At 35.2% G+C, this 19,064-nt stretch overlaps 1 protein-coding gene across 1 annotated transcript in view; it reads right to left on the bottom strand.

Moving 5' to 3' along the window:
- The window catches only part of NECAB1 (N-terminal EF-hand calcium binding protein 1), a 221,208-nt gene that overhangs the window by 96,832 nt on the left and 105,312 nt on the right, over positions 1–19,064 (bottom strand). The window contains exon 5 of the mRNA XM_074199984.1: positions 2,000–2,097. Coding sequence (XP_074056085.1) covers positions 2,000–2,097 — 98 coding nt within the window. The remainder of the gene's footprint in view (positions 1–1,999; positions 2,098–19,064) is intronic.

The raw sequence follows: 19,064 nt of genomic DNA, 5'->3' as shown, positions 1-19,064 counted from the left end.
ATGCTCTATTTAACAGTCACAATATTAGGACAAGATAAATTTTATGTCAAATTAGATACTCATTAATATACACCTAATTGTCCCATTTTCTTTCTTGGTTTTCCTCCAGGATACATGTTCATTCTATAATATTTGTAGAACTATCCTAAAACATGTATGGAATTAATCTTCAAGGTAGCTCTTAAATACATCATTCTATTTACCTCTAGTGGTTGCTAAATGACAACTTTTCCCACAGGTCCTATTTGGTACAGTTGACTGGTCAAATAATTCATTCGAAGACTGTTAAACAAGTGTAAGCTCAGAGGAGATATATTTTGCATTTTTCAATATTCATTTAAATATCTTTTTTTCATGGCCTTCATTACTGAAATACCTATCTAGTTTGACCTGAATATCAAAGTAACAAGAAATAAGGTATAAGCACTGAAGTTATCTACATTCTGAGAAATATATTATTTCAAAATCAAGTCTATATGGTAGCTTTATGATCTTCCATGCCTTAGAAATATTATTATGAATATATTGAAATATGTTACAGATTTAGTATATTCAATTATATTCAAGTCACATCAGCATGAAATGGTTTCTTTTCAAAGCCTAGATATTACAGACTTAAGGTGAGAATATTAGCTTGGAACAAGAACCCCAAAAGAAGTCAGTTATTGAGCACTAACTCAAAAGTTTTTAAGTAAGTTTTTTTTCCCTCACATGTCTTCAAATGATTAAAATCAAATGCTGATATCTTGATAAAGTAATTGGCATTTTCCAAACACTGCTGAATTTCTGATAGCCCAAGTTCTCTTTGAGAGTATTGAAAGCAACTTGCAAAAAATTGAGGGTAGCATACTTTAGCAACATATGTTGTATATTATATATGCACATATATGTATGCTGTGTAAAGTAGCATACTTTAGAAGCATATATTACCTAATAATCAATCCTAGATTATTATGCATGTTCTAACAATCACATGGAAGTCTTTTTTTCTGAAGAAAAAAACTGAATCCTGAAGCCAAAAGGTATCCCAGAAAAATAGTTAGAAATCTTATAAAGGGAATTCAGTATCACATCCAGCAAAATTGTGGCAACCAAATAAAAGTATGCTCAAAGGTTGTATCCAACAACAATAAAATAACCAATATGAATGTCTGAGTAGAAGTTAAGTTGAAAATAAGAATAGAATTTGTGCAGGTATTAAAATAGAACAAGGCTCTCCCAAAGGCACAGGTTAATTTTCCAACAAAAATATTTGTCACACTGAATACCAAGGATTCTTAAACTTTATAAGTGAACTTCATTTTTTATATTTTGATAATTATATTTCATTTTAATTGGTTTATTTTGTAATGATATTTTATTTTATGCATTAAAATATGATTCTGAAGTGTAAAGCCTATATCAAATTGCCTTCTGTTAGGGGGAGGGAAGGGAGGGAAAAAATTGTAAAACCCAAAACTGCAAAAAAAAAGAGTGGTAGAAACTACCATTGTATATAATTGGAAAAACAAATAAAATATCTATGTAATGGAAAAAAAATAAATGAAAGATAAAATAGAACATAAAAACAATGCTTCTGAGATATCCATAGGTTTCACGGGACTGCAAAAAGGGGTAATTATGCAGAAAAGGCTGAGAATCCCAGGTAATAGATTTTTTAAAATAATTTTTTAACCTAATAGATTTTTTAAAAAAAATAGGTATTCCCTGGGAGGTGGGGGCAGCTAGGTTGTTCAATGAATAGAGCACCAAGTCTGGAGTCATGAGGATTTGAGTTCAAATCAGATTTCAGGCACATGATACTTACTGTGTGACCTTGGACAACTCATTTATAACCCCATTGCTCCACCAAGAAATAGGGATCTCCATTAAAGGAAATCAAATGTTTGATAATTAACAAAAGGATCAGGATAATTTTTTATAATGCTAAAATTGGTACTAGTAAAATTAATTTTGGGAAGCATATATTTTAAAAAAAATTAACAAAATTTTCCCTTACTTTCTTTGTTTTGCCCATTGCCTTTAAGATGGAAAGATTTAGGTCTTCTAGGGCTGCCAGAACATTTTCATATTCTCCAAGGTGCTGAGAAAAATATTCTGAAAGTAGAAAAAAAGATACAAATAGGTATTTTAACTTTATAAGGACAAAAGTACACAGCATATATCTAGCCAGAACTCAATATAATTGAAAAGACAACAATAACAGCTGACTAGAGGGGTTTTTCAAATGAGAATAAGATACTGGTTGACCAATTGATATTACTTCAGCTAAGAAAGATACTGGGATACAGTTCTCATCTTTGAGGCAATATTCTTTTCTACAAAAATCCTATAAATCTGTATTTAATTACAAGGCAGTTTCAAAGATCCAGTGACTCTCAGCAGCAGGATGTCATAGATTTCATTGTTCTAGTCATCTCAAAACATGAAAATCCAATTTTGTTTTTATCTAGTAAAATATCCTAGGAAAGCAAAAAGTCAGTGATGCTGCAATTTGAAGGCTTCTAATGAATAAAATCAACAGGATACTTATGTCCCATTAAAGATAATTGTGTATTAGATGTAGTTATCTGTGTGACCATAACCTCAATACCTCAATCTAGATAGAGATAACTATATGATACCATGGTTTGATAACTGAACCTGGAGGCAGGGAGACATGGACCCATGTCTGGTCTCAGTCACTTATTAGCTATATGACTCTGGATAAATCACTTAACCTCAGTCTTCAAGTGTGAAATGAGAATAATAATAGTCTCCCAGAGTTTTTGTGAGGATCAAATGGATAATAATTTTTGTAATGTACTTTGAATAGGTTTTGATACATAGAAGACTCTTATTAAATGTTTTATTCCTTATTTCCCCCATATCAGTTACATGATAATTAAATAAGTAAATGTAATTTAGAGCAATGTGTAAATCACAAAACCCTATATAGAGATCTTCTATCATTATTAATAGGGAAAGGGATTGGATCTTGCTTTCTTTGGTGCAAGGATTTCCAAGGAGAAGAAGCTAAATTTCCCTCCACCAATATAAACTGACATCTTCTTTGTAATTATAGTGGCAATGCCTAGAACATTAAGAGTTTAAGCAATATGCCCAAGGTTATTCAAATAATATGTGTCATAGGGGCAGCTAGGTGGTGCAGTGGATAGAGCACCAGACCTGGAGTTAGGAGTATCTGAGTTCAAATCTGACCTCAGACACTTAATAATTACCTAGCTGTGTGGCCGTAGGCAAGCCACTTAACCCCATTTGCCTTGCAAAAGCAAAAAACAAAAAAACCAAATAATATGTATCAGAGGCAAGATTTGACTTGGAGCCCAGCTCTCTATTCATTATACCATACTGCCTCGTTGTCATCATCATCATTATCATTATCTCCATTTAATTTTTTTATAATATTACTAGTAGAAATTTATTAATGTACTATTAGTAGCCACTGTCTCTACTGTAATTCTTCTTCATCTTCCTGTTTTCCCTTCTAATATTTCATTTTCTTGCTCTATTGGATATAAATCTTTTTAATGAGGCCTATTAAAATATTCAAATGGATCAAATATCATCATTATTGGTATTCCCTCCAAAGCTGCAGATTACATTTCAGCAAACACACTAAAAACTATTATGGGGCAGTTAGAGGGCAGTAAGTTATTTGACCTTGATTGCTTCCCAAAAAACAAAAAACAATCTCAAAGGAGTTCTCACTGGTGTGTCACAGGCCTTGCATTTTACTGTCTTGTTTAATCTTTTATCAATAACTTTGATAAGGAAATAGAAAGCATATTTATTAAACCAATACATGACATGAACTTAGGAGGACCTTCTAACAATAATAATACTGATGGATTTGAACGAATGCCAAAAGACTGTATGGCTGAGCCAAAAGTAACAAGGTGACAATTTGATGGGTAAGTCTTATAAAGTCTTGAACTTAAATTTTAAAGATCATTTGTCCCACCAATGCCACTATTAGGCCTATACCTCAAAGAGATTAAAAGAGGAAAAAGATCCATATAAAAATATTAATGATAATACTTTTATATCAGAAAATAACTGGAAATTAAAGTGATGCTCCCCAGTTGGCACTTGGCAGAATAAATTTTGACATGAATGTAATGAAATTTTGTTATTATTCGGTCATTTCAGTTGTATCTGAGTCTTCATGATCCTATTTGGAGTTTTCTTGGTAAAGACATCAGAGTGGGTTGCCATTTCCCTCTTCAACTCATTTTCTGGTTGAGGATCTGAGGCAAACAAGGTTAAGTGACTTGCCAAAGGTCAAACAGCTAATAAATACCTGAGGCCAGATTTGAAATCAGAAAAATGAGTCTTCATGATTCCAAACTCCGAGCTCTATCCACTGCATCACCTAGCTGCCCATATAATGCAATACTGTTGTGCTATATGAAAATATAAAAGGGATAATTTCTGAGAAACTTGGGAAGATTTTTATAAATTGATGGTAATGAAGTAAGGAGAGAAAAATTTAATCAATGACATTGTGAAGACAAACAATTTTTAAAGACTTAAGAACTTTGATCAATTCAATGATTGGTCAAGATTCCAGGGAATTGATGACAGCAACATTCTTTATCAATGCTATTCATCTTCTGACATATAGCTGATACATACAATGTACAAAATAAGACATATGTTTTTAGACAGGACCAATGTGGAAAATTTGGGCTTTTTGACTGTGCAAATTTGTTTCAAGAGTTTTGATTTAAAATAGGGGGCAACTTGGGAGAGAGAGAAAAGAAATACTTGTAAATTTTTTAGAAGGACAAGTATAGAGTGGGGAGACCTTGTTTAACATGTGAAAAAAAGTGAGTTTTGTTCAATGTGAGCAAGCCAACAATGTTGTGAAGCTGCCAAAAAATGTTAATATGATTTCAATAGAAATCTTATATACTAATCAAAGGAAGTCCAGGGTGTAGGTTGTGTTCAAGGAAGACTAGTACCTTGTTATGAGGACTGCTGAACCCTGTTCAGGGCTGCTTTCCACCTTTTCTATCCACCTGAGCCACCTAACTCTCATCTGTGACTCCAAGAAGCTGTAGCATGCATAGCAGCCATACCCTAGCAAACTGTTTCAGCACACAGGCTAAACTAAGTTGAGAGTAACTGAAGGAGTCTCAAACTCATCAGTGAGCAGTGGTGGGGGTGTCTACCCCCAAGTATGTGAAGTCTTCCACTGGTGGAATGGACAGAGAAGAACAATTCATTCCAAAGCTAAAGATGCCAAGGTCATCCACTGCATCTAGAGCCATCACTAGTTGTCTTGACTCTAACTTGTTATACTGTATCATGATGACTTTGGATGAGTGAGGCAGCTATACCTCACTTAAACCCAATTTACCCACACAACAAAAGACATCACTAGTAACCATTCCTCAAAGTCCTGTGGAGACAGGCAAGTGACAAAATAGCAGGTGCAGATATATTGGGAGATGTAGTCATAATCCTGCACACAGGTGGCCCAGGCCATGGGGTCATTTCTCCAACGAAAGCAGTAGTGGGAATCGACAGCTCCCTGTATAACTGAGCAGTCCTTTTAAGGATTGTACTGCTTACCACCTGATGTGAGGAAGGGGATAAAAAAGGTGCCCTAAAAATTGTCCGCCTACTCAATCCTGACCTGATTATGGTGGCAGGCAGGGAATCCCACAGTGCAGCTGAGATACCAAAAAAATCTACAAAAACATCTTCAAAGAAGTTTCCACTCACCATTGGTGCATGGAACATGTGTGTGCACACTCATAAATAACACAAGATCCAATAGACCTGAAAGATGAACAACTCTTGTTGATAAAGAACTCAGCAGGTATGGTATCCAAATAGCAGCCCTGAGTGTAACAAGACTGGCAAATGAAGGCCAGCTTACTGAAATGGGATATGGATACATGTTTTTCTGGAGTGACTGCAGTGAAAGGGAATGCTGTGAAGCTGGGGGAGGTTTTGCAATCAAAAACTAATCTAGTAAACATTCTCAAAGGCCTACCAAAAGGAGTGAACAATGAGATTACCTCTTCTAAGAAAATACCATGCCATCATCATCAGTGCCTATTCTCCTACCTTGATGAAAACAGATGAAGTTAAAGAAAAATTTTATGAATATCTGGAGACCTTTATCATCAATGTATCAAAAGAGGCCAAGATTATAATTCTGGGTGACTTTAATGCTATAACTCAGATAGACACGGTAGGGAGTTGTTGGGAGGAATGGAGTTGGAAACAGCAATGGCAATGGTCATTTTCTAATGAAGATTTGTGAATCTTATGAACTTCTGATCATAAATTCTGTCTTCCATTTACCTAAATGCAATAAAACTTCCTAGACAACTTTTAGACAGTGTGGTTGTGAAGAGACAGACACAATGTGAGTGTGACAAAGGCAATGTCTGTGCAGAGCGCTGGACTGATCACAGACTCTTCCTCTGTAAGCTAAATATTCATATTCAAACAAAGCAACAGTCCCAAGGAAAAAAATGAATACTAGAAGAATTAATGTCAAGAGATTAGAGTGTCTCTCTAAGCAGAAATACTTTGTTGCTGATTTGGAGGGTAAACTGAGCCAACACACAGTTGGTAACAGTGGAACAGAAAGGGAGTGGGCAGTTTTGAGAGATATGGTGTACAGCACTGCATTTGATCATCTAGGCCAGAACATTATGAAAATGATGGGGGAAATACAGAAACTACTAAGTGAAAAAACAAGAACTCCACAGGGTTTTTACCAGCAGAATACTTCATCCATTTCTAAGAAGGCCCCATTTAATTCCATTAAAAGTAAAGTCCCAGAGGGATGCAGGACTCTTGGCTCAGTAAGAAGGAAGATGAAATTCAACTTCATGCAGACAGTAACAAACTAAAATGCTTTCATGATGCCCTGAAGGCTATTTATGGACCAAAGACATATGGTGCATCTCAACTGCTCAGTGCTGATGGATCCACATTGATTAACGATAGGGACAACAATACTAGAGATGGGCTGAACACTTTCGTAGACCATCATCAATTAATGAAGAAGCCATTGAACATTTACCTCAAGTTAAATCAGTTCTAGCTGAAGGTCCAACTGAAGAAGAGGTTTTGAATGTCATTAGGTTCCTTTCAAGTGGCAAAGCACCTGGTGCTAATTCTATTCCAGCTGAGATCTACAAGGTAGGGGGTCCATTGCTTATCCAAAAACTGGCTGAAATTTTCCTGGTTATATGGAATGAAGAGATATTATTCCCCAAGAATTCAAGGATGCCTCCATTGTCCATCTATATAAAGGTAAGGGAATAGATTGTCCTGTGACCCTATCACAAGGATATTTCTCTTCTAGTCATTATTGGTAAGAGTTTTGCCAGAGTCCTTCTCAACAGGCTTATCCTTCATCCTTCTGAAGCCAGTGTGGCTTCAGAAAAGGTAGAGAACAATCAATCTAGTGTTGCTGCTGACTACTCCAGGAAAAATGTCAGGAACAGAACAGAGGTCTATATACAAAATTTGTAGATCTGTCCAAGAACTTTGATACTGTCAATTGCGAGGCTTTATGGAAAATCATGTCAAAATTTGTTCATCAGTATTATATGTCATATATATTATATGTATTATATGTCAGTTCCATGACAGCATGCATGTCTGGGTTCTGGATAGTGGATGATGCTCTCAAGATTTCCCAGTCACCAATAGAGTGTAACAAGCCTGTGGCTATACTTTTTAGTATGATGTTTTCAACTATGTTATCAAATGTCTTCTCTGAGGAAGAACATGGCCTCAAGTCAGCTACCACACTGATGGCAAATTCTTCAGCTTGAAAAGGCTACAAGCCAAGACCAAAGTGGAGGGAATGTTGGTTTATGATTTTCTATTTGCAGATGATTGTGCACTCAATACAGCCTCTGAAGCTGAGTTGTAACAAAGTGTTCCATCATCCAATACCACACCATCCACATGTGGAACTATCGATTACAGCAAATGGAGAAGTTTTAAGTACTGTGGACAAGTTCACTTAACTTGGCAGTGTCATTTCCAAGGACATACACATTGACAGCGACACTGATACTCACATTGCCAGAGCTAGCTCAGTATTTGGGAGACTCCCCGAAAGAAAATGTGGGAGAGAAAAGGTGACTACTAAAAGGTGACTACTGAGTACTAAACTAAAGGTCTATAGAGGCATTGTGCTGACCTCATTGCTGTATGCCCATGAAACCTGGACAGTCTACCAGAATTGTGTCAGGAAATTGAATTGTTTCCATTTAAATTGTCCTGGCAGGAGAAAATACCAGACAGTGAGGTCCTTTAATGAACTAAACTGCCCAGCATTCCAACATTACTACAGAGAGGTCAACTATGGTGGGCTGGACATGTCAAAAAAAAACTATTTTATCAAGAACTCACACAGGGCAAGCTCTCACTGGGGGTCAGAAGAAGCGATACCAAGACACCCTGGAAATCTCATTGAAAAACTTTAGAATTGACTGTATAGCATGGGTCACACTGGCACAGAACTACCCAACATGGCATGACCTCATCAGTAAGGGTTCTGCACTCTACAAGGAGGCAGAAATGAAGCAGCTCAAAGGAAACGTGACATTGTAAGTTTAGAATAAGCACCCCAGGACTATTTGTGCCCAACCTCTGGTAGAGCATTCTGAGCTCATATTGGTCTGATCAGCCACAGTCAGAAACACTGTGATTTGTCTCAAACAATTTAGTTATGTCATTTTGGTCTTCTTAGATAATAAAGGATAAGAACCAACCAAAGTCCAGGACTTCATATTTTAGAAGGGTTAATGACAAACTGAAATATTTTCAGAAGGGGCTTATTAGATGGAGAAAGTTCTATAAATGGTATCATAAGAGGAACTGGTGAAGAAGCATAAACCTGATTAGATGATTTCATATAACCAAAGAACTGTCAGACAGAACATCTTAAACCCATCCTCTATGTCTCTAGTTCAGATAGGTAAATTTATCCTTTGAAGAATTAGGTCTTTTTTTTTCTTTTTTTGGTTTTTGCGGGCAGTGGGTTTGGGGTGGCTTGCATGTCACACAGTTGGGTGATTGTTGGGTGTACGGGGCTAGATATAGGCGTGGGTGCTCCTGGCTCCAGGGCTGGTGCTCTGTCCATTGCACCACCTGGCCATACCTACAATTATTACTATTATTTTTTTTTCTTTTTAATTTCAATTTTTTTCTCTCCCCTTTACTTTATCGCTCAAGTGAGTCTATATTTTTTGGGGGGAGTGGGTATTTAGTTTACTCTTAAACAAGAATATTTTATTAATGTATAAAAAACATTATTTGTACAAAATGAGAATAAATAAATAAATGTTAAATATTAAAAAAACAACAAAAAATAAAAGAATAAAGATATCTGAGGAATTAGGTCTAACAAATTATTTCCTTCCCTCTCCACACAATGTCACCTACTCTCCAACTATCATTCTTTTAAAAAATAATTATTTTTCCAATTGTCTATAGAGATAATTGTCAAATTTTATTTTTTGTAAAGTTTTCTCCCTCTTACCCTTCCCTCCTCTCACCCTGGGAATATCAAAATAATCTGATACATGTATAATTGTGATACATATATTTCCATATTGGTTATGCTGTGAAAGAAGATCAGACTAAAAAAGGGAGAAGCAAAAAAATAAAAATTAAAAAGGTAAAAGTTATATGCTTTTATCTACTTTTTCCAATATAAGGTTCTATGACTAGAGTACTCAGTTATGTCTATTCTGTACAAAGATATCAAGTCCCTGGAAGGGCTACATAGCACTCAACTCTTCAGTCTAGCTTTCAAAAGCCCTTCACATTCTGAATTTTAAAAATTATTATTTTTAATTTATGGAATAAAACATAATATAACAGTACAATAAAAAAGATAATGGCACATGACTACAAATCCACTATTCACAATTTGCTGTTCCTTTTAAATATACAACAAAATTATGTAAATTCCCCCCCTTTTTTTTTCTTCCCTCCTTTCTCCTTGTTCTTGCCCAAGATATGAACACTATTAGATACATTATGGCTCTGGCTGCTATTGCAAATTTCTCTCCCATCATTTCCTTTCTAGTATCTGTACTCCAACAAATTTGGCCTACTTGCTGTTCCCTGAAACTCAACATTCCTTTCCTTCCTTTATGCTTTTGCATAGACTAGCTCCTGTCCCTGAAAAGCACTTCTCCATCACTTCTTAAATGCCTCAGCTTTCTTCAAAGCTTAGTTCAGGTATATCATTTCCCCTGGAAAGCCTTTCATGATTCTCCTTGGTGGTTAGTGCCACTGTAAATTACAAAAAGGTGCCAACCTGCATTGGTAGCATTTAGTGGCACTCTCCTATCCCAACTTAACTCTTTCCATTTTATAACCCAGCTTCCCGATAGAATGTAAACCCCTTGAGAGTAAGAGGAAATTCTAACTTTTGTACTTGCAATCACTGATCCAAGCACAGTGCCTTACCCTAGACATGTGGTGAGGGGAGACAGAAATGTGTCTCACCTGTGCCTCACCTCTGATTGTGAAGGGTTGAGTACATACACCTGGACCTCACTTAACATCTGCCTCCCTTCTCACTACCTGTTCATTCTTTCATATATATATATACATATATATATATATATATATACATGTATGTATATATGCATGCATGTATATATGTGAGGCATATGATAAATGCTTGCCAAATTATATCTTAGACTAAAATCCAGGTTTTCTAATTCTCCAATATATTAAGGATCTCAAAGAGCATTCTGTACAACACAACTGTGAAGTATGTCATCATTATCTCCTTTTCCCAAATGAGGTGACAAGTTCAGAGAGGTTGTGGCTTGCTTAACTTGACACAACTAGTAATATCAAAGCCAGGACTTTAACCCAGATCTTTTATCTGTAAGACTGTGCTAGAGATTCTATGTGTAATTGTCTAACATATGACCTCTATAGGAAAACAAATGATTAACTAATATTTATTGGTTTATTTTATCTGTTTTCCATGGATAGGAATCAACATATTGTCTTATGATCACTGTCATTTCTAAGGGAGCATACAGTTTAACATCTTAACCCCAGAGCAGGTAATGTGGAGAATTGTGTGGGTTATTGTAGCAGGTGCTAAGATGAAGTCTCCATGGGGACTTGTTTCAAAGTTCAAAGGAAAATGTAATTAAAAATAGAAGTCATTAAGTGACATAAAGTTCAAGACTAGTGAAGAACTATGCTAAGATTGGGAATGAAAATGAAAAAGCAAGAAAATCCTTCCTCTCAAAGAGTTCATATTCTAATGGGTGAGATATCCATGTTAAAAGGTTTCAACTGCACTTCTTGGAATTCAGTGGCAAAACAGATGCTAATATTTCTTTTTTAATGTCATTTCCACTGATAAAATCATATCAGTTCCTACTAATGAATCTTTTGACAGTACCAAGGCCTTTGGTGACAAGAACTTTCTTTTCTGGGACTTAAGAAGTCACGGTTGAAGAATTTGTAAGAGCAGTTGCAAGGCTTCATCTTCATATTAATTGCCTTCCAGAATATCTGAGGGCACTGGACTAGAAGCAATGTTTATCCCAAACCTCTTGGTTTCAGAATCCTGGATGTCTCCTTTGGGAAAATGGTGGTCAATGTGGTGATGGAAATGGTTTGATTTTCTTTGCATTTGCAAGTTCTCCATTAGCTTGCCCTTCTATTTCAACTAATCTAGACTGCCTCCCATCTAGGTACCAATTAGTGAGGATGACTGGCCTCTTCTCTAAAGAAGATGCATTCCTAAATAAGTTGACACTGGGGCTGAACGCAGGACCAGTAACTTGGGAATGCTGCCTATTGTGGCCATTGATCTGCAATTATTACTTCTGGTGATTAGGAAAATGGACTTTTCCTCCGCAAAGACTGCTTCCTGAACTGGACAACAGGTATAATCATTTTGTTGGGGTTTTACTATGCCCAATATTCTTAGGTTCAGAGTCTTTGACCATTACTCTCTGGGTCTGAGGGAAGATGGTACTCAAAATGTTGGTGGTTTGACTTCCCTTGCAATACGGGACTCTATCTCTCTCTCCCTTGGGGTGACTTGTTATTTTAACAAGACTGACTTGCTTCTCCTGTGGGTAGAAGTTAGTATTTGAGCCACAAACCACCAAAGCTTAATATTGAAAATTCTTATTGTTCCCTACCATTTTGCCAGTTATTAACAGTTGAATAAGAAACAGTCTTAAAAAGGAAAAAGCTGAAAATACTTTCACCAATCATATATACTTACCTCTTATTTAAAAAGCTAAAAGGTTGGCAACTCACTGTTTGGTTCAAGAGAATCCTAATATTTTTCTAAACCCTCTAGACCTCACTACAGGTTTTGACTGAAGGTTTTTCTAAAATTCTTTAGACCTGCACTATCCTCAGAACTTACTGGACTTTATTTGTTTTTGTTTTTATTTTTTAGAAGGGTTGGGGGAGGCATTGGAACTATATTGCCTTCTATGGTTTCTGGAGTTCTGAGATCCTCCTTGGTTATGACAATCATCTTCTTTGCTAAGGCAAAGCATTTGTTAAGACAAATTCATGACCTTATGGCATCTTGAAGGACCCCAGGAACTGCCCCAGTAGATACAAGCAGGAGCTATTCTAATGTTTGACTTTATCCCTTTTAGATTGTAAGTTCTTTAAAGGCAGGGTGTATCTTTTGCCTCTTTTTCAATAATGTCTAGGACATAGTAGTCATTTTAATAAATGTTCATTGATAGATGGGTTGACCTTAAACCCATTAGTCATATTAGCTCATGGTTTTGATACCCCCAAATTTCAGATATACAATTATTCAATTTAGAATTTTTTTTAGTTTAATATTCAAGAGGCAGCCAGGAAGTACAGAAGTTGTACTATTAAATATTCAATACTGCTCACAAAGCTTCCTTATTATGCTCTCAGAACAAGCACCCAGTCACATGAAGTTTCATTACAATTATCTTCCACAAATCTATAAATACCTCAAAATACTTAGCTACCAAGAGCACGGCTTGAACAAGGGTGTAGTATGAAAGAAAAAGGTTATGAAAACACTTAAAAACTGGTTAGAGGCAGCAAAACAATCATCCTGCTCCCTTTAGATTTGTAGCAGGAAGCAGAGACTGCATGAATACAAAGCAAAATCAGCTCGCTTTTGCAAGGTCTACCAGCACTGGAGGGTCAAAATACATTGGTAGAAATTAATCCTGAGACCACTGACCCTCAGCAAGTTCTGAGTTTTCTAGTTCCAAACATGTGCAGGAGAAGAATTAACATCTTGTTAGGAATGGGAAATATTAAGTGAGAAAGTAAAATAGGTTTTAATAGTAGTAGAAAATTTAATTAAAAATGAAAAGTAAAAGCAACAGAAAAGCCCATTAAATATTTAGAAAATATATATATATATATATACAAATTGGCTTCTCCCCAAAGTACATGAATAACAAAGAGAAAAATTTATACAATACCAGAAAAGTAAACAACTTTGAAATCTTTGAGACCTATGACAATATATAATGACCAATTCTTATTCTAGAAGACTGATGATGAAGCATCATATGTGAGGGTAATGGGCTTAACATGCAGAATAAGACATAGATTTTGAGAGGATTATATTTGTTATCAGAAATTTGTTTTTCTTTTCTTTTTTTAATAATAAGGTGATGTGGGAGGGGAAGAAAATGGAGCTCTGGATTTTTTTTTAAAAAAAAAATAGACTTTGGGGGTGGCTAGGTGGCGTATTGGATAAAGCACCAGCCTTGGAGTCAGAAGTACCTGTGTTCAAATCCAGTCTCAGACACTTAAAAATTACCTAGCTGTGTGGCCTTGGGCAAGCCACTTAACCACATTTGCCTTGCAAAAACCTAAAAAAAAAATTAAAAAATAGACTTTGGGGGTAGCATAGACCTGGAATAATATTTCAGGTATTCTATGAGATCATTGTTTTATCTGTTTTATTTCATTTTACTTTTAAAAATTAATTTAAAAAATTTAAAATATGTTTTAAAAATAATTTCATTTAATTAATTCCCTTACTTTGTTAAATTTATTATCATGGAGTGGTAATTATCTGTAAATATTTTTTAAAAAAACAATACAAATCAATAAAAATTTTTAAAAAATATATGCAGTCAGGAGTTCCATGGCAGACAATTTCTATTGCATAAATGAAGATTCTTCACAAGTAGACAGACATATTTGTTCTTATTGATGGATATAATCACAATATTTTATTTTAATAAATATAATTGCAATGAAAGGCAACCCATCCCAGGGGTATCTATCTTAACATCATAGTTAGGTTTAGATTCTGCCTCTGATATATACATACATATATATATATATATCGTATGATACTAGGCAAATCACTGACATTCCATAAATTATCATTCTATTCATTAAAATATATTTTCTTGCACTGAGAGGGTGATTGTAAAACGTGGAATTAAAAATATATTTATTTTGCGGCTGCTATCAGAAAGACCAAACATTCCAGGCATACTACTAATAAAATCACAGATGGAAATCCTTTGAGAAGATTCTAAAAGCTTTATAATAAACACCCCCGAAGATGGTGGGTTGGGGGGGGTGGCTACTTGATTTACCATGATTATGGGAAAAAATAAAAGATTGTTTTTTTTCCCAACTAAAGCCAAAAGAAAGATAATACCTTGAAAATATGAAGTCTCTTAATAGGTAGAGGATAATATATTGTTTCACAAATGACAACAGAAAAGGTAGGTAGCAAAGCCAGAATAAGGCTGCATTTTAAAATTACCTTTTCACTATTCCCAGACCATAAAAACCTTGTTTTTCTTAAGCAAAGCTGATAACCAGACAAAGATAAATGAAAAAAAAAAATAGCAACTATGTGTATAATCAAAACCAAGGAAATATATACCAGGCAAAATATGTGCAAGGCAAAAAGACTTTTCCCCTCCCTTTCTCCCTGATTTACTTGGTTAATTTTCTCAACTATCCATATCACTTTCTATGAGATGGATAGGTCAGAATCATCCTCTTATATATAGCTAGATAAGATGGAGGAAAGGAAAAAGGCAAAAAAAAGTAAGAGGGGATTCCCAATAACTTCATTCTAGCTTCATCTCAGGTCACTTTCCATAAAGGGCCTTTTCTGATATCTCCACTTGTACTCCTTGATCTCCTTTCATTAACCAAGATTATTTCCTATATATTTTGTCTTGATTTGACTGTGGCAATGTGTACATCCTAGGAGAAAGTGAGTTCTTGAGGGCAGTGATGATTTTTGTCTCCCAAACCTCTAAACATTGTGCTTTTCACTGAGTTTGTGCTTAAATGTTAATTTGATGAATGAATAAAGGCTAAGGTACATTCTCTTTGATGCTCTTTTTAAACAAACAGTAAATGACAAAGACACAAAAAAGTACTTTTGAACAAAGGAAAAAATTTTGTAATATTTGCCAAACGGTGTAAAATATATCCCTTCTTATGAATGATTATTTTGATATCTAATAATGGATTTTTAAAAAAAATATATTTACTATAACCTTTTAAAATATATATGTGAAGAGACAATTGTGAAGATACAATTTTCAAGATGGATTTTGAATAGTTTTGAATTGAAAAATGATCTGTGGTGTGAATTTGAGAACCCCAATCTCTGTCAACAGTGTGGAATGATTTTTCACTGGTGAGAAGAAAAAATTAATGTTATCAAGAGACTGAGAAAGTGTTTTTTTATTTATTTAAAATCTAGAGAAATGTATGAAGAAACAAAATTTCCAGAAAAGCAGAGAGACTTCATGTTGAAAACTATAGAACTGGGAAGGATGATAGTACCTTAGCTAATCTGCATATAAATGTGTTATATATATATATATATATATATATATATATATATATATATATATATATATAATGATAAACACCACATTTTTATTTTCATACGACTGTAAATGGGTTTAAGTGAGGTAAAGTTGCTCTAATTCATTTGCCTTACTTTCTCTTCCAAAGTCATCATGGTCCAGTGGCAAGACAGAGCCAAGACAACTACTGATGGCTCTAGATGCAATGTCTGACCTTGGCATCTTTCATGTCTAACCAAGCTCCAAGCCCTCCACAGAACCTGCTTCAGTAGGCTCCATGGCTCCAACTATTCATTGGAAGGAATAGTTCTTTCTCCACCCATTCCACAGGGGGATGACTTCACATGCTTGGGGTAGACATGCCCCACTATTCACTGATGAATTTGAGACTCCCTTGGTTACCCTTAACCTAGTTTAGCCCATCTGCCAAAATAGTTTACTGGGGTGTAGTCACTGTTCATGCTATAGCTTCATGGAGTCACAGACGAGAGTTAGGTGGCTCAGATGGACATCAAAGGTGGGAGGCATCCCTTAAATGGACTGGGCAGCCCTTACACCAAGGTAGTGGTCTTCCTTGATCTGATACCCCCATATATTAATTATATATTATGACTAAGGAAGGTAAAATTAAGAAAATGAGAAATCATATAAACATTTGGAAGCTGAAGTATTGATTGAAAAGAACAATCAATATCTTAGGAGAAATTTAGAGAACTGTGATTTTTTTTTAAGTAAAAGGTTTTGCTTTTTTACAGTCAAAAGGACCTCATTTTAGTCATTGAACTAAAAGTACTCTAGCAAGAAAACAACAAAAGGACAAGGGAAATCAGTGGTACTTCAGCAATTACAGTCAGCCTAGAGAAGGTTTCAGCTGATGAATTTCTGAGAGGAATTTTTTTTTTTTAAATCCACCAACTACTCCATTGACTTTTGCTTTTGCCTTTCACTTCACTTAGAGCTGGAGAAAGGTGAAATTTTGCATAAGCACTTGTTGCTCTCTGCTGCCACCTCTGGCTTGAGAAGGGAAAGCAGAGAGGAGCTTAGAGCTATGTCTTGGTTGGACATTGCCCTATCTGGGTAAAGTGAATAACTGGCTGGGCTGAGCTATGGGGTCTCAAGATAACTGGTTTGATGAGCTTGGCATTAGTTGTCTGGTTTAAAGAGAACTGCTATTTATATTAAAAATTAATACTTTCAGTTGCAGTGGGTAGAGTAGGAGTCAGGAGGACCTGAATTTAAATCCTGCCTTGTACAATTGATACTCACTATCTGTGTGACCTTGGGTAAGTCATTTAACCCCATTGTCTCACAAAAATTCCCCCAAAATATAATGAATACTTTCTAAATGCCTTTTCAAGATTAATGGTTCCTACATTGTACACCCTAACAGTAACATGGGGGTAATGATCAACCTTGATGGACTTGCTCATTCCATCAGTGCAACTAGGAACAATTTTGGGATATCTGCAATGGAGAATACTATCTGTATCCAGAGAAAGAATTGTGGACTTTGAACAAAGACCAAAGACTATTACCTTCAATTTAGAAACAAAAACATTATCCTTTTATGTAATTTTGCTATCTCTTATACTTTATTTTTCTTCCTTAAGGATATAATTCCTCTCTCATCACATTCAGCTGAGATCAATGTATACTATGGAAGCAATGTAAAGACTAACAGAATGCCTTCTGTGGTGAGGGGGAAGCAAGAATGGGGGAAATATTGTAAAAGCTCAAATAAAATCTTTCTAAAAAATAAATAAATGTAACATTCCTAATATAAAAAAGATTAATGGCTCCTCATCCTCTAGTCTGAAGGGTTGTAAAGAGCACAGTTAGGAATTTCTTGTGGTTTAGATGTTCCTGAATGGAGCCTGAACTTTATTTTATTTTTTTTAAAGAATTTTTTTTATTTATGGCATTGGGGTTAAGTGGCTTGCCCAAGGCCACACAGCTAGGTAATTATTAAGTGTCTGAGATCAGATTTGAACCCAGGTACTCCTGAGCCGGTGCTTTATCCACTACACCACCTAGCTGCCCCGAGCCTGTGATTTAGAAATACAAGTTGTCTCAAGCATATTCTTCTTTAATGTGTTTTCATGCCAGATTCTTAGAAGTATGTGGTTCACTATTGTGTACATTGATGGGAGAATGGATCCAGACATATATATGTGTTGTGATTTATTATTCTTGTATCTTATTTAATTTAGCTATATCTGTGGACTTTTTGCTATATTAAATGGTTATTTTAACTAAAAGTATCATTATAGCAAATGGATAGTTACATAGAAAACATCAGATGGAGGTGACTGACCTAGAGTGAAGTAAGAGAAATATATTTTCCCTCAACAGGGTTATTCCAGTACCTAAGAGAGTTTCAGTGTAAATATCTACAGATACTTGATCTCTGAGAACATAGACCTGATAGCATATAATAATTCAAAGAACAAGACAGAGAAATGGGATGTCTCACATATCTAGGTGAGAGGTCTGAGACTCCAAAATATATGTTGGAGGTTGTTTGAATTCCACCTTATCTACAAACCCCACCTGTAGTAATATATGTACAAATGCATGTAAATGTATATGTATTTGCATGTAGGGGTGTATATGCATAGTCACATTGTTAGGACATTAGAAGAGACCATTTATCCTCATTACATTGGGCTTCCTAATGATTCATATAATGAGTGGGGAAAATGATCTTTATGTCTTATTTCTGCGCTGCTCAAATTCATTTGTGAGGACACACTGATTGAGAGAAGTTAAATAATTTCCCCAAGAATATACAAATAGTAAGGGAGCAGAATTGATATTAGAACTCAGATTCTCTACAAGTCCAGTACTCTTTCCTTTACAACATAATGCATCAATTTCCACATATCTCACATGATTGAAGAATCAGACCAGATGACCTCTGATAGTACCTTCAAATTTGAAATCTATGAAGCTATAACTTGAAGAGAATCTGTGGTATTCAATGTTTTACAAAACACATGAAAAGTAGAAGATAATGAAGTTATATGAAATAATAACAGTCTGTTGAAACTGGTTGAGAATTGTCTCTTGTGAAGGTAATATACTAATTGCAGAAACAATTGTCTTCATATGAGCAAATTAATAATATCCCAGCCCTATCAACACTGAGTCATCAAAATATGTGTTATAGTAAAAATTATAGCAAAAAGAGATGTTTATGCATTCTTGTAG

This window comes from Macrotis lagotis, chromosome X (genome assembly GCF_037893015.1).
Source record: "Macrotis lagotis isolate mMagLag1 chromosome X, bilby.v1.9.chrom.fasta, whole genome shotgun sequence".
Classification (NCBI taxonomy): Eukaryota; Metazoa; Chordata; class Mammalia; order Peramelemorphia; family Peramelidae; genus Macrotis; species Macrotis lagotis.
The sequence above is the reverse complement of the archived record's forward strand: the minus strand, read 5'-3'. Positions and strand labels throughout refer to the sequence as shown.